The sequence below is a fragment of the Acomys minous genome (assembly GCF_964271855.1).
Source record: "Acomys minous genome assembly, chromosome: 15".
In the NCBI taxonomy this organism is placed as follows: domain Eukaryota; kingdom Metazoa; phylum Chordata; class Mammalia; order Rodentia; family Muridae; genus Acomys; species Acomys minous.
In genome coordinates this window covers 74,370,531-74,393,641 of record NC_140497.1, presented here as the reverse complement: position 1 = coordinate 74,393,641, position 23,111 = coordinate 74,370,531, and the positions used below count along the sequence as shown (strand labels likewise).

General features: G+C 45.8%; 1 protein-coding gene across 1 annotated transcript in view; it reads left to right on the top strand.

Annotated features, from left to right (window-relative positions):
* SCARB2 (scavenger receptor class B member 2) overlaps positions 1 to 23,111 on the top strand; it is a 56,546-nt gene that overhangs the window by 16,150 nt on the left and 17,285 nt on the right. The window contains exons 2-5 of the mRNA XM_084760174.1: positions 4,752 to 4,909; positions 17,281 to 17,428; positions 19,291 to 19,479; positions 19,951 to 20,042. Of these exons, the coding sequence (XP_084616300.1) occupies positions 4,752 to 4,909; positions 17,281 to 17,428; positions 19,291 to 19,479; positions 19,951 to 20,042 (587 nt within the window). The remainder of the gene's footprint in view (positions 1 to 4,751; positions 4,910 to 17,280; positions 17,429 to 19,290; positions 19,480 to 19,950; positions 20,043 to 23,111) is intronic.

The following is a 23,111-nucleotide window of genomic DNA, read 5'->3' as shown; positions in this document are numbered from 1 at the left end:
TGCTAGGAATTGAACTCAGGGCCTTCCACATGCTGGGCAAGGTAAATGCTATCACTGGGCTATGTCCCCAGCCTCAGATTTATGTTTAGTTTTGTTTCGGTTTTAAGGGTTTATTTTATATTGATGAGTGGTTTGCCTGCATATATATGTGTATCATGTGTGCCCACAGGCAAAAAGAGAGCGTTGGATTTCCTGGAACTGGAGTTACTGACCATTGTGAGCGGCCATGTAGGTGCTGGGAATTGAACCTGGGTCCTTTGGAAGAACAGCCAGTGCTCTTAACTGCTGAGCCATCTCTTCAGCTCCTCAAGACTTGCTTCTTATTTAACCCTCTTGACCCCTGGGATACACTGCCTGTGTTGAACTGACACTTGAAAGGGGTTGCGTTGCTGCACTGTTTGGCTTTTGTTGTTTTTCTTTTTGAGCTTGGGTCTTGCTCTGAGCCCAGGCCAGCCTCAAACTTGTGATGGTCTTCCTGCCTCACCTACCCAGCCCTTGGTTCACATGGGCCACACCACACAGCTGCAGGCCTTCCTCTGTTTTCTTTTTTTAAAATAAGATTAACTGATTTTTATCTTGTGTGTGAGAAGTGTGTGTGTGCCTGTGTGTGCACTGGTATGTGTGGGCAGGGTGCACATGCCTGTGTGCCCACCTGTAGAAGCTACAGTAGGATGAGGAGGCTATCACGTGGCCCGCTTTTCACTCTCTGCCTTATTTCCTTGAGACAAGATCTTTCACTGAGCCGGAAAACTTACCATTTCACATAGGCTTGCTGGCCACACAGTCCTTGGGATCAGACTGTCAGTGTCAGGTGACAGTACGTACAACCAGGCCTAGAGTTTTTGTTTTGTTTTGTTTCAGTGTGGAAACTGGGGATTGGCGGTCTGAGCCTCCTGTTTGCACAAAAAACACCACCCTCCTCACCCACCCCCACCCCGAAGTCACTGAACTATCTCCCCAGGCACCTTCCTCTATTTTTGGAAAAGGAGGATGAGCTTGGTGCTGCATTACTGAGGTCAGCTGACCTCCACACAGGCGCAGCCCTTCCAACTTCCACTCACTCTGGGCTCTGTATGGAAAAGAAAGACAGTGGGAAAGAACCTGGTTAACCCTCACACTGCATTTACCTTGCATGGTTGACCCTCACACTGCATTTACCTTGTATGGTTGACCCTCACACTGCATTTACCTTGTATGGTTGACCCTCACACTGCATTTACCTGGCATGGTTGACCCTCACACTGCATTTACCTTGTATGGTTGACCCTCACACTGCATTTACCTTGTATGGTTGACCCTCACACTGCATTTACCTTGTATGGTTGACCCTCACACTGCATTTACCTTGTATGGTTGACCCTCACACTGCATTTACCTGGCATGGTTGACCCTTACACTGCCTTTGCCTTGTATGGTTAACCCTCACACTGCATTTACCTTGTATGGTTGACCCTCACACTGCATTTACCTGGCATGGTTGACCCTCACACTGCATTTACCTTGTATGGTTGACCCTCACACTGCATTTACCTTGTATGGTTGACCCTCACACTGCATTTACCTTGTATGGTTGACCCTCACACTGCATTTACCTTGTATGGTTGACCCTCACACTGCATTTACCTGGCATGGTTGACCCTTACACTGCATTTACCTTGTATGGTTGACCCTCACACTGCATTTACCTGGCATGGTTGACCCTCACACTGCATTTACCTGGCATGGTTGACCCTTACACTGCCTTTGCCTTGTATGGTTAACCCTCACACTGCATTTACCTTGTATGGTTGACCCTCACACTGCATTTACCTTGTATGGTTGACCCTCACACTGCATTTACCTTGTATGGTTGACCCTCACACTGCATTTACCTTGTATGGTTGACCCTCACACTGCATTTACCTGGCATGGTTGACCCTCACACTGCATTTACCTTGTATGGTTGACCCTCACACTGCATTTACCTTGTATGGTTGACCCTCACACTGCATTTACCTTGTATGGTTGACCCTCACACTGCGTTTACCTTGTATGGTTGACCCTCACACTGCATTTACCTTGTATGGTTGACCCTCACACTGCGTTTACCTTGTATGGTTGACCCTCACACTGCGTTTACCTTGTATGGTTGTTAACCCTCACACTGTGTTTACCTTGCACCTTTTGACTTGAACTTGTTCTTCTGACCTTCAGGATACAGGAAGCATTCTGTAGACTCAACTTCCTTATTTAATCCCTACAGACGATAGCGATTAAAAGTAGTACAGACTGCTTGCTAGGGTCCCAGCTAGTGGCTGGCTGTGTTACATCTGGGTTTCTCTCTGTTATCTGGTGTCTTCCTCTAAGGTCTTTCTATGCCTGGATCATGCCCCATGTCCTGCTTTCTCTCCAATGTCTAAAGCAAAGTCAGTGGAAGCTAGTTTAAAAGTTTTCTAGTATCACCTGGTGGTGGCAGCGCACGCCTTTAATCCCAGCACTTGGAAGGCAGAGGCAGGCAGATCGTTGTGAGTTCGAGGCCAGCCTGGTCTACAAAACGAGTCCAGGATAGTCAAGGCTACACAGAGAAACCCTGTCTCAAAAAAAAAAAAAAGTTTTCTAGTATCATATCAAACCAACATTTCTCCAGGAAGTGCATTGTCCTTTGAGGTCATAGGAAATGTAAAAGATCAAAACAAACCTACCATATTTTGGGGTACAGGACGCTCCATTTTGAGAAGCCAGTAGCTAACCCAGTTGGTTACAGACAGAAGAGCTGCATTTTTGGTTTTGGTTACTGATTTCGTCTGGTCCCTGTTGATTCCTAACGACTTTCATTATCAGGGCTTCCCTGTGCTGACCACTCGATTCTCACATGATACCTATGTGCTGTGACAACTGTACAGCTTTCTTCTAGCACAGGTTTCTTTGGGGAGTTTGTGGAGAAGAAAGACTATTTATTGCCCTGGCTTTTTTCTAGAAAGTTTTGGACGAGAAAGAGTGATCCTTCGCAAAGCTGTATAATTTTTAAACATCCACATCTTTGAAGTTCTCTGGAAAATTAAGTAATTATTATTTACAGGCTCTCCATTCTCATAATTACCACATTAGTTTTAAGTAGCTTGAATTCCTCATACAGTTTTTAGACACTGTATGCATACTTTCTGATGGACTTCCAAAAGACGTATATGAGACATGCACAGGAGGAGATGTTCTTTAAATTGAAATGGAAAAGTGGAGAAAAGTTGCTGAGCCCCAAATCCAGCTATGACATAGGCGGAGAAAGGCTTTCACCCTTAAACTGTCTGAGTAGACCTAGTCTGATTTTCTTCAGTTTATTATCCTTTTTGACTTGAGCTTAGGTAATATAGATCTTAGCCAGGCCTGTAATCCCAGGATTTGGGAAACCGAAGCCAGTCTGGGCTGACTCAAGGCTAGCCTGGATAACTTAGTATTTCAAAATAACAATAATATTTAAAACATAGTTTTCCTCTAAGGGCTGGAGATGTAGCTCAATTGGTAGAGTGTTTACTCAGTCTCCATGGGACTCTGAATTCAGTTCCTAATACCTCCTGGATGAAAGAAAAAAAAAATCACAAAGCTCTCTTGCTTTCACCGTGGATAAAGCTGACTGAGTTCCTGCCCGGGGTGGCTGAGAAGGCTGTCTCTGGCTCAGCCATCTGTATTTTATAGATGTGTGAGGAGTTGACAGTAAGATGCACACAAAGCTCCTGATGGTGGAGTTACTGTGCGGATGTGGTTCCATGTTGGCAGGAAGGACCAAAGCTGGTACTGACCTGTCTGTCTGATTCTTAGGCCAGCTGTGCTTTTCAGGGGCTTCTGTAACTCGGTGCTGTCTGTGGAACCTTCAAATTACTGAAGCCGGGAAGTCTCTTGGCTTTGCCACATGGTGCACCTAGAATCTACTCTTGCTAACAAGGATGGACGCCTGATTTGGGCCCGTGAGATAACTAAAATCAGGATGAAAGCCTGGCCGCTCTGCCCCAGTTATACGACTGCATTTCTTCAGGTCAGATTCTTGCTGACTTTGCACAGGATTGACATGACCAATCCCTGGGAAGTGTCTGTCTCTCTGCCCTACCACGCTCAACCCCTTGAAGGCTCACCGACAGGAAAGTGAAAAACAATATGCATAATAGAGTGGCTACAGCTCAGAGTGGATTGTTTGGTAAGAACCAGTCTGATATCACAATTAATTATTAATGTACCGAAGCACCTGGCAGGGTCAGATCTGAGACAAAGATATGCCGAACCAGTTCACCAGGCGTAATGGTGCACACCTATAATCACTGGGGAGGTTGCAACAAGTGGACTGCCTCAAAGGGCCAGCCAGGGCTACATAGCGAGTTTCAGCCCAGGCTAGACTTCAGGGTGGAGCCCTGCCTTAAAAACCAAGCTAAACTCCAAACTTCTAGAGCTCCGTCAAGATGCTGAAGCTGAATTCAGAGTCCCAGGGCTCCTCTATGTGTTCCTGGTCTCCACACAACGCTTAGGCCTTCTCTGTTTTTCACAATTACTCTTCTCTTTAGTTCACGGATTGGGATACGTTACCACCACCAGCTTCTTGTGGTTTCTAGAAGTTAGGTGTCTGCCCCAAACCCAATAACAGGATACGGAGCGCCCCATCTCCCCCCACCCTCCACCCCCCACCCCCGGCCCTTCCTGCCCCAGGTGTAGAAGCAGTGGTTTTAACCTTTTTGTAAACCTGGTTTTTTCTTTTTCTTTTTCTTTTTCCTGTTTTTATTCCTCCCCAGACTATGGTGTTACGGAATGGTACCGAGGTCTTTGACTTCTGGGAGAAGCCCCCCCTACCTGTGCACATGCAGTTCTATTTCTTCAATGTCACCAACCCAGAGGAGATCCTCCAAGGAGAAGTCCCCCGGCTAGAGGAAGTGGGGCCATATACCTACAGGTGAGTCCCTCCGCCACTCTTGAGACAGGGTGGGAGCCTCGAAGCTGCGCCAGCACGGCCATGCTAGGACACCGTGGTGGACACACAGCTCTGGTTAGGGTCTGTCATGTGGCCTTGCTGTTGTCTGTGGAGATCCTCAGCTGACTTCTGTGGGCCGACCTGTGTCCCAGCCTGTCATACTCAGGAATGCTAACCTTTCCTGTCCTCCATAGCTGCTCTCCACCTCTGGTCTCTTAAAGACTTTGGTGACTTTTAGGGCTGCCTCCAATTCCCTTTCACACATACAGTTTTAAACCAGTTTCTAGAATTCACTGTTGATCTGAGATATTTTCTGTTTTCATTCATTCATTCATTCATTCATTCATTCATTCATTTCCCTGCTAATGAGACTAGATCTCTTGTAGCTCAGGGAAGCTTTGAATTCACTATGTATCAAAGGATGACCTTGAACTTCTTGGCCCCTCCCCCCACTATATCCTAAACTGGGATTATAACCTTTATTTCATGCTGGGTATGCACCCAGGGCTCCTTACATGCACTTTACTAACTGAAGTGTGTCCCTAGCCCTTTACTGCCTTGAAATTCATTCGTAGCCTGAGCTGTCCTTGAACCTTAACTCATGGCTATCCTCCTGCCTCGGCCTCCCAAGTGCTAGAATTTCCCATATTCTACCACATATTCTGTCACACCCAGTTCATCCATTCCTTTTTAAGCTCCACTCACAGTGTGTAAGAAGTAGCAGGTGGTGACTGGGATTGTGGCAGTGACTGCCAGCTTCAAAGGCTAAGAAGATTGAAGAATGGTATTGATTGTTTCTTATTACATTTATTTGTGTGTGTGCGCGCATGCACTCAAGCTATGGCATGTGTATAGAGGTCAGAGGTCAACTTGCAGGAGTCATTTCTCTCCTTTTACTGTGTGGATCCCAAGGATCAAACTCAAGTCTTCAACCTTGGGCAGCAAGCACCTTTACCTGCTGAGCCATTTCCTCGAGCAGACTGAGGGAGATAACTCAGGTCTTACAGTCAGGGCACTTTCTGTGTTACAGTAGCTCCTCCTCCTCCTCCGGGAATCTTGCCAGTTAAGTCTTTCTCTGCCAAGAGAAAAAAAAAAAAAGACAGTTCTGTCTTCAGGACTGCCAGCTGGTTGAAATGTCTCACAAATCATTGTAATCAATTGCCCAGTATGGGCTATATCATGAGTTCTGGGCCAGCTTGGGCTACATTGAGACCCTATCTCATAAAAGCAAAACTAAAACATTAAAAAGCATTGACTTTGAGGCTGGCGTGGTGGCACACGCCTTTAATCCTAGCACTTGGGAGGCAGAGACAGCGGATCGTTGTGAGTTCGAGGCCAGCCTGGTCTACAAAGCGAATCCAGGACAGCCAAGGCTAACACAGAGAGACCCTGTCTCGAAAAAAAAAAAAAGTATTGACTTTGATCTTTATATGCCAGACAGCAAACAAAGTATGCAGGAGCCAGGCATGGTGGCGCACGCCTGTAATCCCAGCCCTCGGGGAGGCAGAGGCAGGCAGATCGCTGTGAGTTTGAGGTCAGCCTCGTCTACAAAGCGAGTCCAGGACAGCCAAGGCTACACAAAGAAACCCAGTCTTGAAAAACCAAAACATACATACATACATACATACATACATGAAGTATGCAGGGCAGTGTCTGCATCTTACATGCCAAAACTTGACCCTTTTCTTTAAGACATTTGAATATCCAGATTTGGGGATATGGAAGCTGGAAGCCAGACACGATGATCCCCTAGGATATAGTCTTGAATTGGTTTCCTGTATAATCCTGGCTGTATCTTCTGAATTAAAATTTTTGATATTAGTTGCGCCTAATGGCACAAGTCTGTAATCCCAGGTACTCCACAGACTGAGGCAGGGGGATTGCAAATTCAAGGTCTACCTGGGCTACAGAATGAGTTCAAGATCAGCCTAGACAACTTGGTGAGAGCCTGTCTCAAACGAAACAGCCAAAAGTGTTGAGGATACAGCTCAGGGGGAGGATGCTCTGCCCACCATGCACAAATCCTGATGCTCTACGCTGCCAACAGAGAGGGCTATTTGGCTTTTTGGTTCTTTGGGACAGGGTTTCTCTTATAGTCCTGGCTGCCCTGGACTCGCTTTGTAGATCTGTCTGCCTCTGTGCCCCGAGTGCTGAGATTAAAGGCGGAGAAGTTTTTACTGTAGAATGTGCCTGTAACGGGCTATCAGGCACAGTAAGTTAAGGACCCAGAGAGCACTTGGGAGGCAGAGGCAGGGCGAATCAAGAGTAAGAGGCCAGCCTGGGCCATGTAGCAAGACTGTTTAAAAAAAAAAAACCAACAACAACAAAAAACAAAACAAAAAAACAGAAAATACAAGTCAAAACAAGCAAATAAGAACAACAAAAGTGTGAAAACAAAGCCTTCCCCTAGATCGAGTGTGAGAGTGAGTGTGGTAGCTGGAGTGGACTGGCGCCTCCAGGCTCTGCCGGTGAGCTCGCCTGCCTCCCTCATCGTCCCTTTCCCTCACGTCCTCTCTATTGCTAGAACTTTCCATCGGGTTTGTGAGATTCTTCCTTCACTTCCCTGCTCAGAGGTCATTGTGATTCTTCCTGTGTGATATACATGATTGTACAGGTTTGGTGTCTTTTGTGTCTAAGCTCTTTATTTTTGGTTTGGGCCCACACTGAGTTCTTCCATCTTTAGCACAAACCCGGTTTCTTTAGATCCACACTTTGGGACCACTTGGCCCCATGCTGTGGGGCCTGTGGTGACTCAGCACAAGAGGGAAGGGGTTTGGGTCTCATACTCTCTCCAAAGGTGGTCTCAGCTGGGATGACCTGCTGGCTTCACACTTGCCTTCCAGCTTCAAGTGTCTACCACCTCCCAGGCGAGCCACTGTGGAGAACAAGCCTTAACAGGCCTCTGGGGGACACCTAACCAAACCATAGCATTGCATTGCTCTTAGCTTGGAAGTTTGCACTCTAAGCCAGGTAGGTGTTTTAGGTACATGCCTGCAGTCCCCAGACCTAGGGAGGCTGAGGCAGGAGACTGGCCATTAGGCCAGTCTGGATTACAGAGTGAGACTCTGTCTCAATACATACATACACACACACACACACACACACACACACACACACACACACACACAATCTTACTCTCTAACTAAAGCTTTCCAATAGAAATTCAATATGAGCCACATAAGCAACTTAAACTTTTCCTACCAGCCACATCTACTAAAGTAAAAAGAAACTGATACAACAAATATTTTATCTGGCACAATAAGACCCCCAGTTTATTTCAGCATGATGCCTGATTTCAGAACTATTAATATTTCATGCCTTCTTTTTCATACTAAATCTTTCAAATCCCATGTACATTTTTTCCCCTTTATGTCATATCTCTCTTTTTAGGGAGGCGGGGATGTTTTGATTAAAGAATAAAGCAATGAGAGATAGAAGGTACCAGGCAGCAGATATTATATTATAGAGGCGTTTATTAAGTGAGCGTGGGGGGAGAAGGAAAAGGGGGAGGGGTGCCCCAGAGAGAGAGAGGAAGAGGGAGGGAGGGAGGGAGGGAGGGAGGGAGGGAGGGAGAGAGAGAGAGAGAGAGAGAGAGAGAGAGAGAGAGAGAGAGAGAGAGAGAGAGAGAGAGAGAGGAAAGTAAGAGAAGGGGTTAGAGAGACAAGTGGAGGTCGAGGGCCACGCCCCCGTGGCAGGTAAACAATGACGTCACAGGTAGGCGGACTGAAGCTGAGTGCTAACAGCGAACGGGAGGTCGGGAGGGGAGGGCGGTACTGTGCATGCTATGTAAGCACCCTACCACTGGGCTGTAACTCCAGCCCCTAAATGTTTCATGTCCTGGATTGGCCCCAGGCAACTGCTTTACCCCTGAGACCCTTTCCCTGTCCCCTCTAGCCACACTTCTGCAATGTTTACTGTGAGGACTGACAGGCAGGGGGAAAATCTCAAAAGAGGCTGTCTAACCCTTTCGAAAGCAAGAGCGATTCTGGGCTGGGAGAGAAACCAGATTAAGTAAGTCAGCTGCGAGAAGAGTTTGAGCCAGAACAGCTGAGTTGAACCAGCCAGCCCAGCGCTCAGAAAGAACAAGTAAGGGTGAGTTTATTAAGAAGTCTCAGAGGCTGAAAACATTCTAGGCCTGGCTTAGACTGTACGGAGGCTAGAAGCTTCCAGGACTAGGCCTAGGGTAGCAGAAGGAGGCAGGTAATAAGCCTCCCAGACAACAATTGAGCCTGGTGAATAAAAGTTACTTTTACACAACTGATTTCTTCCCGATTTACTGACAGGCCTATGAGGACTGGGGAGGGCGAGGAGCAAGTCCTTTCAACTTGAGCATCGGGTGCCTGCGGGTATGCAAGGAAGGAGTGAGTGAAATGTTCTCGGCAGTCGATTAGAATACACAGGACTCAAGAGGTTGGTTGGACCTGGAGGGTTTGAGTAAGCCCAGCTGGAAAGTCAGGACTCTTGTCAGGACAAGTCGAACATAGATTTGAGAGGGGCCAGGTCCTGAGAGCAATGGCTCTTAACGAACACACTGCAAATGTTGCTTGCCTGAGCGCCCTGAGATTTGGGGTTGTAGATAAACATGACTTTGCAGGGAGCTGTCGCACTTCTTGGCGGAGGTTTTGCCTGTCTTGGCTTTCTGCAGCCTGCAAGTGGGTCAGATGCCGCTTGGGACTTGATTCCTGCTATTGTTTGGGCTGAGAGACTGACCCTACCATAGCACCTGTGGCAGTGAGTTGCCTTTCTACAGTTCTGCTCACTCTTGTAGACCAGGCTGCTTCTGTCTCCCAAGTGCTGGGATTAAAGGCGTGAACCAGTACCAGCGGGTGAGGGGTTGGGGGGTGGGGGGTGGGGAGGGGAAGGGAGGGCGGGACATGGTGATGCTGCCGAGGGAATAGTGGTGGGAACTCTGGAAGGAAGAAAGGCTTCTGGGATGCAGAGGCCTGGCTCATCTGACAGTTTGCAGTGGCTTCCTTGCCCCAAGAGCTAGCATGTTACCTTCAAAAGCTGAATGTTCCTGGGAGAGCTGGGAGTCTTTCCGGGTTAAGGAATGCAGTGCTGTTGAGTTTTTCCGAGGTTGAGCAGGCGGGACTGACTTGCCCCAGGAGCCTTTTGCTCAAGTGACACCTTCGCTTGAGAGTTCCATAGATTAGTGAGAGCCAGTGGCTTTTTCAGCCTTTGGCAGAATTACTGTTCTATCAAATATTTTTTTCCTATTTCTAGTTCAAGAATCAAAGACAATTTGTCTAAAGCCTGCTCAGTTAATCTTTGTTACGTATTTGCTAAATTTTTTTTAAAAATATTTATTTATTTTATGTATATGAGTACACTGGCTTCATGCACACCAGAAGAGGACACCAGATTGTATTACAGATGGTTGTGAGCCATGGGGTTGTGGGAATTGAACTCAGGACCTCTGGAAGAGCAGCAAGTGCTCGTAACTGCTGAGCCATCTCTCCAGCCCCTACGTATTTGCTAAATTTACACTATCCCACTATGAGCCTTTTTTGGGGGGGTTCCTTAGATTTTCTTTCATATTGCTCATTTCCATTTTAGACTTCTGTGACTGCTTTGGTGGCAGGAAGAAATTGTGTGCTAAATCTTAACTGGGTTTGTAATTTTTTTTTAAGAGAAGGTCTCTCGCTTGACCTACATAGAACTCAATAATTAAGCAAGGCTTCCTGGTCAGAGAGCCCCAGGGATCGCATTGTGTCCCACTCTGGGGTTACAGACTGTGCTAGTGTGACCTGTTTTGTTATGTGGGCTCAGAGGATCAAACCAAGGTCTCATGGTTGCAAGGCTGAGCACTTTCCTGCCTGAGCCATCTCCCCAGCCCCTTCCTCCCTCCCTCCCTCCCTCCCTCCCTCCCTCCCTTCCTTCCTCCCTCCTTCCCTCCCTCCCTTCCTTTCTTTGTCTTCTTCCTCTTCTTCCTCCTTCTCCTCCTCTTCCTCTTCCTCCTCCTCCTGCTCCTCCTCTTCTTCTTCTTCTAAACCTTTATTTTTATTTGTATCTGTGTGAGTGTATGCAAAGGCCAGAAGAGGACATCAAATCCCCTGGAGTTGGAAATATAAGTAGTTATGAGTCACCTGACATGGATGTGAGAGCCAAACTAGATTCTCTACCAAGCCATCTCTGCCCCTCTTTTCTTTTTCTTCCTTCCTTCCTTTTTTTTAATATACCTTAAAAAGCCTCATTCCTACTTTCCTACTTTTGGGGGGAATGTAAATCAATACTCATTATGGAAAATATGGAGGTTCTTTTAAAAACTAAAAATAGAGCTTCCATGTGATTCATCCATCTTATTGCTGGATATCCATCCAAAGAAAGTGAGATTGGCAGGTCGAGGCTATGTATGCACTTACACGTTTATCTTAGACGTGTTCACAGAATCCCTTGTGGCATTTGAATAGTGCTCTCCTGGGCCTCACTGGAGTCCTTGAAGACAGGAGCCAGGATCCTCCATCTGAGGAACGTGGCACAAGTAGTGATGCTGTGTGGTAATGACTTAACAACTTAATGTGTGCCAGGGTGCATTGTAGAGGAGGGTTAATTCAGAACATGGCTGTTCTGGCAGGAGAGCACATCCATGGACCTTCTAGGTCTATGTGGTCTGGCTGGAATACAAACAAGCCTTTAAGCAAACAGATCTGAGTTCAAGGCCAGCCTGGTATAGAGCAAGTATCAGATAAAGAAAAGCTTGGGTCCAAGTATGGTGGTGCATGCCTTTAATCCCAAGTGAAGGTAAAGTTAGAGTGTAGAAGGAAGCACTGGTGTTTGAGTGGGAGAAAAGGTGGCAAATCAGAGATTTGAAAGGATAGAATATGGCAAACTCTCACAAGGAGAGAGGAAAGGGAAGCTGCTTAAGAGGCAGTTTTACAGAGAGAGGAGGCGGTTTCACCAGGACAATCATAGAGAGACGGGTTGCAGAGAGAGAACCCAGGTGATGATGGAATGAGCCAGAAAATGAGAAGAAGCCAGAAGATTAGAGCAGATTGCTGAGTTACTGTGAGGCCAAGCAGAGCAATTCTGGGCCAAGAGAGAAGCCGGATTTAGTAAATCAACTGAGGAGAGGAGTTTGAGCCAGAACAGCTGAGTTGAAGCAGCCAGCCCAGAGCTCAGAAAGAACAAGTAAGGGTGAGCTTATTAAGCAGTAAGTCTCAGAGGCTGAAAAACAGTCCAGGCCTAGGCTAGACTGTACAGAGGCTCGACGCTTCCAGGACTAGGCCTAGGTTAGCAGAAGGAGGCAGTGAGCCTCCCAGACAACAATTAAAACAGGACAATAAAAGTTACTTTTACAGTGCTTCAGCTGGGCTTTCCCTCTCCGTGGTTTAACTCTCACAGCACCTCTGTGGGATAGGCACATTGCCGTGGCCACTTCACACATGAAGAAACAAAAACAGAAGCCACGAGGAGGCGCCGGCATGGGGGCTCATACTGTAGTTCCCACTAGAGAGGCAGAGGCAAAGGGATGGTTGAAGGTTTAACAGCAGCTCAGCTGGCTTACAGAGTGAGTCTCAGGCTCCCCGACGCAACATACTAAGGCCTTGTCTTAAAAGAAAAGATAAAGTCAAAGAAACCACAAGTGGCTTTTTAGAGCCACAGCCAAAAGTATTGGTATAGATAGGACTGAACACAAAACCGGAGTCAGATTTCACCCTCCACTTCCGTCCAGTGAACTCGGTCCCTGATATCAGCCACTGCTGTGATAGAATCACCATGATTTGGGATAAAGAACTGGATGGGTGAGCCCAAATGACTAAACCCATTTGAGATAAACCAAATGATTAAAATGTAAGGGTATTGCTTGCTTGCTTCCCTTTTGGTGTTACGTGTTAGGGCCCAGTTGCCTCAGGCACGTTGGGACAGAGCTCTTACAGCAATGAGGTGTGTCCCCATCCCAAACCTATCAGCAATGCAGACTAGTATTTAGGACATCTCAAAGGAGCCGGATGCACACGTGTTGATTTATCCAGTGAATTAGAATTGTTCTTCCGTATTTCCTATGTTCTTCCTGCCTGTGTGATTCAGCAGCTCCTGGGCTATAACGCAAACTTTTTCTTCTTATGTTTGCTTTAGAGACAGTGTCACACTCTGCAGCCCAGGCTGACCTGGAATTCACTGTGTATTCTAGGCTGACCTCAAACTTAACAGCAATCTTACAGGCGGAAGCCACCATGCCGGCCTTCTTTCTTTCCTTTTCTCCTTCTTTGTTTTGTTTTTGATGTTGTTTTTAACAGGGCTTTGGAATGTATATGTAACTGTGTGGCTTGGGCTGGTCTGAACCTTCTGGATTTTTAGGTTCAAGTAATCCTCCTGCCTCAGCCTCCCCAGTGCTGAGATTATATGTAAGACCCACAACACCAGGGCTTTCATCCAACTCCCTCCCTCCGTCCCATTCCTTTCTTTCTGATTCAAGTCTCACCATATAGCCCAGGCTGTCTTCAAACCAGAAATCCTCCTGCCTCAGCCTCCCCAGAGCAGGGACTACAGATGTGGCTGCCATTCCTGGGCCACTCTTATTTCCTTCCTCCCTTTCTTCCTCCTCCCCCTCTTCCATGACTAGATCCACCATGGTGTTTTGTAGGCATCTTTATTTTTAATATATTTTATTTTATTGGAGTATCTTACATCTCTTTCTCCCTTCCAACCCTTATCCATGCTCTAATACCATCCAACACCCCAATACAAGGTAAGAGAGAAGGAAGGTTAGTGGTGAAAGGGGGTGTAGGTCTCTTTGGCTACTTCCTGCTGGTTAGGGATGTAGTTCCTTGGGGCAAGTCCAATCTTCGTAGTCAGAATGTCCAGCAGTCCAGCAGCGGCAGCAGGAAGAGCAGCCGCCACCCCCTCTCCGGGTCCTGGCGTTTACTCCCTCTCAGGGCCCCCAGAATTAAACTATCTGCAGCTGGCACAGATCATACCTCTGCCAGAGCACTAGACAATCACAGTTAACAGCTGTGGACAAAGGGAAGCAGCCACATAGCCCACACCTGGCATTAAAACGAAAACATATTTACATAACATAACTGAGTTTTCAAAGAAACCCAAAATTCCACTGCAGTGTTTAGCCAACATTAAACTATAGTCTGAGATTATTATTGTCTGCAGAAGAACAGGGCAGTTGGAAATAACAGTTCCTTGATTCATTGTCTAGGCCCTGGATTGCTTTTGTTTCTGCTTTACGCTGTTGTCTGTGTTTCTAGAGGGGTCTTCAGGCCTCTCTAAGATGTTTGACAGTGATTTGATCGTTTCTTGCTGCCAGTCTCCTGTTTTCTGGCAGCTTCACTGTTTCACTTGATTGCTGTTGATCATGCATGCATTTGTATATATGGACATGCATGGGCATTGCTAACCAGCTTTGTTGGTATTGTCATCAAAAGCCCCTTTCCTGTGTCAGTCTGAGTATTTCCAGGGCAAAACTTTTGGTTTCTTTCGTTGACCCTGCTGTTTTGAGAGGAAGGCTTCCTTCCCACGTCCTCTCTCCCTCAGCAGAATGAAAGGCCACATTTTACAGTCACACCCCCTCCTCAGGTACGGCACTCTGTAAAGGCCTATGTAGGGGGCAGCCCCTATCTCAAGACACAAAACCAAACAAATCTAAAAAAATAAGCTAAAGATCTAAGTCATAGGAATATGTGCTTCCTCAGATCTCATGAGTCCGCCTAGGAAGACACCAGACCTCAAGCAGATGTGTGTTGAGGCAACTGAGAGGAGCTGCTATACTGATGCCCTCAGCACCCTGAGCAGTGGTCCAGGACAGAGAGGAAAAGAAATCAGGCTTCTAGCAGAAGAGAGAGGACTGGATATCCAAGAAGAGCAAAAGTCACGGCAAACATCTGGACTTCAGACTGTAAACGTTTTTGAACACAGCCATCTCTGCCTTACATCTTCTGCCCAGAAGACGGGTTGTTTTCTTTCTCATAATTATTGAAATCTGGCCTGTGTTACATGCATTCATTGGTTACGCCCCACTGACACTGTTAATCACCTTTTAGGAGGCCTGGCCCAGAGGGTGAACTGTACAAGGGTCAGATCTTCGTGACTACTCTGTATGGCTCAATGCTTAGTGCTGTAGACCAGTCAAAGACCTTCTCTGTGCCTGTTTGTTATACTTGCCTTTGTTAATTTTTCCTCCCTATTCTTATTTTAACTCTAGAAAGTATCAGGCACTGTGTGGGGGGGATTGTGTGGGGAGGGCTAAGGGTTAGGGGTGGGCAATGCAGAGCTGTAATCCAAGTTCTCAGAAGGCAGAGGCAGGGGAGTCACTGCAAGTTTGAGGACAGCCTGGTCTCTATAGTGGATTCTAGGCCAGCCAGAACCCTGTTTACAAAAAAACAAAAACAAATCCAAACTAGAAAGAATTTGAGAGGAGTTAAGACAAAATATTTAAGCTTCTATCAGCTTGCTTGCCGTCTTACCAGAGGCTGTGTGGTGACTCCTTCACAGTCTAAACACCTCACCCAGGGCTTTATTACTGAGTGGCTAAAGCAAGTACAATTAGCAAACGCCACACAGGTGGGCAGCTGGTGAAAAACATCTCCAAGAATTGCTGTGGTCAGAAGGGGTCTGTGGGGGAAGTAAGTGGTCAAGGCCCAGCTGCCCTGAGCCTTCTAAGCTGTAAGTGATTATATCCTCTTAGACACCATTTTGTTAACCACGTATGTAACTATAAAGACTTTCTACCTAGAGTCATGGTACATGTCTCTAATCTTAGCACCTGAGAAGCTGACACAGAAGGGCTGTCCCCAGTTGAAGGCCAAAGTGGGCCAGAGAGTAAAATCCTATCTCAAGCAAAACAACCCAAAATGCCCCACTAAATTTAGAGAAAAAAAAAACAAACCTCATTAAAATGTTTTATCTTAATTACTGAGTGCTCTGATATGTCTTGCACTCCATGCCTTCTTTCTCACATTCACTCTAGGCCCAAATACTAATCCTTGCCCCCCCCACCCCCGCCCCCCATTTGTAGACAAAGTCTCATACTGTAGCCTGGAGCTCACTATGTAGTCTAGGCTGGCCTCCAGCTGCCTGTTTTCTACCTCACTCAGCCTCCCAAGTGCTGGATCACTAGCATGAGCGAGCATATCCACCCAGGCTAAGCACTTTGAAAGATGTGTTTTGTTTTGTTTTGGTTGGTTTTTGTTTTGTTTTGTCCTAGCCTCACTTTGTAGACCAGGCTGGCCTCAAAGAACTCACAGGGATCCGCCTACCTCTGCCTCCTGAGTGCTGGTATTAAAGGCGTGTGCCACCATGCCCAGCCCAAAGATGTGGTTTTTTAATTGGCAGTAATTTACAGGGTGCAAATGTTTAATGATTAGTCCCGAATAAATAGCATATTCATCACCTCAGTTACTTATAATTTCTTTGTGTTGAAAAACCTTCTCAACTAGCTACATAGAAATAATTGTCAATACACTAAGCTCTTTCAAGAGATTTCTTTTTTTCTTTTCTTTTCTTTTTTTTTCTTTTTTCTCAAAACAGGGTTTCTTCTGTGTCACAGAGCCCTGGAACTCTCTTTGTGGACCAGGCCACCCTGGAACTAACAGCAATTCACCTGCCTCTGCCTCCCAAGGGCTGGGATTAAGGGTGTGCACCACCATGCCGAGCTCTAAGTGATTTCTTAATATCTCATTTTGGGGAATTGGCTTGAACTAAACTGAATTATGCACAGAACCAGGAGCGAGGCCCAACTTATTATGTTGACCCCAACCCATTTTTCTATTTCTGTCTCTGTCTCTTCCCTCTGCCCCCAACAGCAACTAGATCCTCAGTCCCTCGGGCCTCAATTTTCTTTCTTTCTTTCTTTCTTTCTTTCTTTCTTTCTTTCTTTCTTTCTTTCTTTCAGCTCTTGAGACAGTCTTACTACTATGTAGAGCAGGCTGGCCTCAAACTTGTCGTGATTCCCCCTGCCTCCGCCTCTGGAGTACTCGGATTGCTGACATATGCCAACATACCTAACTGTGGCCTCAGTTTTTAAAACAAAATTTACAACTGAATTAAAGTTGGAATCAAAGGCACCAGAATACAAACTGAGCCTGTAAGCTGAACTGAAAACATTTCAGGACCAATTTGTAACTGAGGAGAGAGCTCGCTGCTTGCCTGTTATATCTCCCTGATTATGGGAGGGGGGGAAAGTGGCAACGATAGATTTTTGAGAAGCTTTTCCTAGGTCTCATCCCCTTTTGACATCCTGGCATTAATCTGTAGTGTTTCAGGGCTGGGTAGCCTATGTAAATAATCACTTTCTTAGAGATGTTGTATTGAAAAGTTGTACCTTTACTACTGAGCAGGGGGAACGGCTTTGTTTGTTAAACTGGTCTGTTTTCAAATAATTTCCCCCCTGTTTGTTTATTTAGGGAACTCAGGAACAAGGGAAACATTCAGTTTGGGGAAAATGGAACCACCATATCTGCTGTCAGCAATAAGGCATATATTTTTGATCGAAACCAGTCTGTTGGAGACCCTAATGTTGACTTGATTAGGACAGTCAATATTCCTCTGTTGGTAAGTAGGCCTTTTAGATTCCTTATCATGTGTTCATGGAAGGAAAACAGCAAGCCTGATACAATTCTGTGCAACTTAGGAGTTATGATTTTATGATAAAATATAGATATTACAGAGAGAGGGGAGCTCATTTTGCTTAGCATGAGTCCATGAATTTAACCCCGGCACCATCAAAACACAAACACCAAATAAGGACAAGCATGAAGACTTTGGTTTGTTTGTGTGGGGGGGAGGGCACCCCTCATAGCCTCCAGCCTGCAGCTTTGATTCTTCTCATCTGCCTGGTGCTTGAGTTACAGGCATGCTCCTGCAGCAGAGCCTGGCCAGCCTTTCACATATGTATACGTTTGCTAAGTGTACTGATAAAGACTTTTTTCTGAGGTCTGTGAAACCAGGTCATTGCAAAGGTCATTTGAAGGTAGGTCTCTGGAATTTTCCCTTTGTGTTCAGGATTAACCTTTATGCAATTAATAAGCATTTTTTGGTGCCTAGAAATTTAAAACATATTTGTCCCTTAGGTTGTCTTAGAAACCTAGTAGAATTTGCATAGCCCTTCTTAGACTTTTTTTTTTTTTTTTGTCCTGGGTTTAAACTTTTTAAGACACATGATTGACACTTCCCTCCCCTTTCAGACAACAGGCACTAGACCTTTGATAGAGCCCACTGTGTTTCTTGGTCTCAGATTATGACGACGACCCCACCTTATAACACCCGTGTTATACCTATGCCATCTTAAAACTGAATCTCTTGTAGCCCAGGCTAGCCTACAAGCTTTGTTTGTTTTTTAATGTGGTTGCTAGGGATCACTCAGGGCTTCCTGCATGGGGGTGGGGGAGCTGCTTTACCCTGCGAGCCACATTTCTAGGCTCTCCCTCCCCCCACCCCCCAGGAAACTTTATTACTTACACCACTGATGGAGGACCCACGCCTTAAAGAGTACAGATCCTGACTCTTGCTTTGCCCTGCTGCTGAAAATAGGTTTGTTTTTTTGTTTTGTTTTGGTTTTTTTGTTTTGTTTTGTTTTTCGAGACAGGGTTTCTCTGTGTAGCCTTGGCTGTCCTGGACTCACTTTGTAGACCAGGCTGGCCTCGAACTCACATGGATCCGCCTGCCTCTGCCTCCCGAGTGCTGGGATTAAAGGCGTGCGCCACCATGCCCGGCTGCTGCTGAAAATAGTTTTAAAGGTTCAACTGCCAGGCTGCCCCAGGGGTAGTGGAGCCACTGGAGCCACGTTGTGGCCAAAGGCCCCTACGTGTTCACAGGATCTCTGCGATGATCACCATTCACAGCCCGCTAAAGGGAAAATTCACATGTACAGGAAGATGCACTATGAGCCTGACCTGGTGGTCCAGGCCTGGGATCCCAGCTACTTCCTGAGGCAGAACTTGGAGGGTCAAAAAGCCCAGACTGGGCTCCATAGTGAGTTCAAGGTTAGCCTGGGCAACTCAGTGAGACCCTGTCTCAAAATTTACAAAATGGGAGCCTGGGGTTTTAGCGTACTGATCAGTGGTAGAGTGTTTGTCTATCGTGTGCAAGGCCATGAAGTCTACACACACACACACACACACACACACAGAGAGAGAGAGAGAGAGAGAGAGAGAGAGAGAGAGAGAGAGAGAGAGAGAGAGAGAGAGAGAGAGAGAGAGAAATATGAGAAAGGGCAGCAGCTGAACTCTCACTTCACACAGAGAGCGAGGTCACTGCTTGGATTATCTGTTTTGTTTCACACATTCACTTCACAGTTTCTGGCCCCTTCTGCTGAGGGGCAGAAAGAGAGCCAGGTGGGCGGGATTGGCTTTTTTTTGGGGGGTGGGGGGAGCGTGGGGGTGGCGGACACTGGCTAACCTGCCTCTGCTCTGCAGACCGTCGTGGAGCTCACCCAGCAGCCCTTCCTCAGGGAGATAGTTAAGGCCATGCTGAAAGCCTATCAGCAGAAACTGTTTGTGACTCACACGGTGCACGAACTGCTCTGGGGCTACAAAGATGAGATCTTGTCCCTCATCCACGTTATCAAACCCGACGTCTCTCCTATCTTTGGCCTGTTCTATGGGGTAGGTGTTTGCCCTAGACCCTCTCTTCAGGTGTGGGGGGGGGGGGACAGCGCGTGGGCGCGGGGGGTGGGGAGGGGCAGGGGCGGGGCGGTGGAGGGCACACCAGCTAGGATGCATCCTGAGGCTGGCCCGAGGTTGTCCAGTGTCTCACTCTCAATGCATGATGCCGAAAGCATCTCATTTCCTCTCGGGCGGAGGGCAAGCCTTAAGGCTTTACAAAACATAGAGGTTTTCCAGACAGAGTTACAAACAAGTTTTAAATGCTGCTTCTGTGAGAGAATGGGTCCTGAAAGGCGACTTTCACCAACATTGCCTCATCCTGAGAGGCCAGCCTGAAACACATGTTCGCTAGAATTCCCTGTCTCAAGCTATCACAGCTCAATTTGAGTATCATAGTATTTCAAAAGTATTTTTTTTATTTTAATGCTTATACCTTATCTTTTAAAAATTATGATGCTTACTTATTTTCAGAAAAATGGAACTAATGATGGAGATTACGTTTTTCTAACCGGCGAGGACAATTACCTTAACTTTTCAAAAATTGTAGAGTGGAGAGGAAAAACGTAAGTCTGACAAGATTTCCTAGTGTAACTTTTTTCTATTTTTATTTAAACAGAATATGCTCCCCGCCCCCCAGTTTAACACTGAGGGGTGTTGCTTGCTGGTAGAACACCCACCTACCATAAGCAAAGCTCTGAATTTGACCCCAGCAACTGAAGAGAACTTAGCTTTTGTCTTCTGTATAAAAGTGTAAATATTCTTTAAAAAAAAATTGTTACTTTACAAATCAAGATGAGGGTAAAAATACCTCGGGAATTAGGCATTAGTGATTTGTGTGCTTACCCTGGCCAGATGTGAGTTCGAAGCCACGGAGTCGCCTCTCTGGTTTTCCTTGGTAATTGTGGAGTAATGTGTGACAGCTGCTGCTCAAACGCTTTCAAACCAGTGCTCAGTGGGAGGGCGGAGACCACCTCCCTTTTTACTTTGTGGGTGTGGGCTGCTCATGTTATTTTTTTTTCTAAAGTGAAATTCATTTGCATTCAGTATTATATTTCAATTAAAAACTTTTATTACCTATTTTTTGTTTTATATCCAAATACTTCTTTTTCTAGCCTTAGTCTTTTATATTAACATGTTTGAGCTTATTTTTATATTCTTTTCTATACTTGATTTTTATAATTAATTTTTTTCATTTTTTTTTTTTTTTACTTTTTCTACCAAATACTTTTACCTGTCCTGTTTCTTAACATCCTCTTTGATTTGATTTTATTTTTGATACATAGTCTTACTGGGTAGCCCTAGCTGGCCTGGAGCTCTATATGTAGACTGTAGAGATCCACCTCCCTCTGCCTCCTGAGTGCTAGAATTACAAAAAAATGTGCTACCATGTTGTTGTTGTTTTTTTGTTTTGGTTTGGTTTTTTGTTTGTTTTTGTTTTTGTGGGGTTTTTTTGGTTTTTGTTTTTGCTTTTTTTCTGGAAGTACTGGTCTTTAAACTCAAGCCTTGTGTGTGTTAAGGCCTTTACCACTGAGGTGAGGTATCTCCACAGCGCCTTCATTTTCTTTTGGGATGAGTTGAGCTCTCACTTTGTATTCCTACCTGGCCTGGAGGTCTTGTTCGCGCTGCCCTGTGCACAGACATGGATTGTGGCTGTGAGCCACCAGAGTAGCTCTCCACTGACCTTTAGTATTTGGATTTATGTCACAGTTCCATTTGGCCCTGCGGCACACTTCTAACCTAAGGCTTCCAGTCTTTGTGAGATCTGGGGAAAACTTCAGCAATTTTCTATTCACTTCATTGGCATTGGCCTGAGGCCTGCTCAGGTGGTTGGGGCTTAGGCCAAGTGATTCTGGGTTCATGGTATCTTATTCAAAGGTTTGAGATAAACACACAGAGATTTGCAAACAAGCAAGGAGACTTACTTTATTTAAGGCAAAACTGTAATACAGATAAGAAGGAAGTGATGCTGAGAAACCCAGCAGGCCACATGACGCCACTCACGAGCCCAGCTTATTATTTGGGACTTTGTATTTTTTAGTGTCCAACAGGTGACCAATCTTTTGTTCTATCATGTCCCATCCCATAATGTAGCTAATTGTAATCATATGCAAGCCCAACTGTACATAGGCATAAGACATTAAAGAAGGGATTCTCCTAAACATTCACTTAGAGGGCCAGCTCAGCCCACCGCCCATGGTCCAGGATGCATCGGAATGGATACAAGTTGTTACTAATGGATTCTAAGGGAGTAACTTACTTCCATTGCTTAAGTGCAGCCTGAAGCCGGCAGGGCCCTCAGTTGCCAGGTTGCTTGGTGCATTGCATGGAGAAAAGCATGCATGTAGCCAGGCTAAGTAGAGTCCGGGTTGCTAAGCTACCCCATATGCTTGTCTGCCTCAGTCTCATTTCCCCACTTCCTACCCCCAAATTCTTCTAAACACTTAGCAGAGCCTCTCGGTCTAGTGACTGTGACTTGATTAATTCCTCACTTTCTGAGCTTGCATTTGTGTAAATTCCCCTAGAACCATCTTTAATTCATGAGTTTTCTCTTCAGCTATGCAGTCTAGAGTTTTATATCCCTGTTGATTTTCTTTCCAAAACATTTTTGTGTCCAAGTTTTCTATTGTTTAATCTTCTTAATTTTGTTTCATCTTTTTCCTCCTTTTAATACTACCACTGCCTACCTCCAAGGGGGCTTTTGTTTGTTTTGTTTTGTTTTTAATGGTATTGGAGATTAAACTCAGAGCCTCATGCATGTCAGCCAAGGGAGCGTTATCAGGCTCCATTATTTTTTATGTAGAAAATGGTTTATTTGCTTTGTTTTATACATATGACTGTCTTGTTTGCATGTGTGCCTGTGCGCTACATGTGTTTCTGATGCCCATGAGGCCACAGGGCTTTAGATCCCTTTGGAATTGGAGGTACAGAGGGTTGTGAGCCATCATGTGGATGTTGGGGCCCTAACCCAGATCCTCTATAAGAGCAGCAAGTGTTTGTAACCTCTGAGCCATCTCTCCAGCCCCAGCCTTTCTTGTTTTTACAAATGTTACTGTTTCACTGTGATGCTGAGCACACTTTTTGTAGAATTAGCCTGTTCTATTATTTTAGTTTCCTCTAAAGTGAATTCACTTCTTTGATGACTTTGTTTTCTGTCTTTGACTGTAAGTTTCAATGAAAAACTTTTTTGTACAATTGTTTTAGTTGGGAAGCTAGTCTGGCATGTGTGCTCGGGTTTTGTCTGTCTATCTGTCTGTCTCTCTGTCTGTCTGTCTCCCAATATAACAAGCAGCCTAGGAACCAGCATAGGTCAGGTTCCACTGTGAAGCTCTCTCTGCGTCTTCCTACTCCCCAGCCACCAGCTTTCGACAACACCAAAGCCCACGTAGCAGGCAGAAGCTGCTTTCTTTGGCCTCTTGATGAGCCGGGAATCTCTCCTCCTTGGACCCTGATTCCAGCCCCTGGTGGAACACTCTTCAGCCTCATTAACTTAGAATCTGAACTCTGGTTCTTCCCCCATGCTTCCTGCATGCAGATTTGTATCATTTTAGCTCTGCTCACCATCTTTTTGTCTGGGAAGATGCTCATTTGTGTTTTGGATGTTTTCCCATCAGGTCTTATCAGCCCTTGTTTCC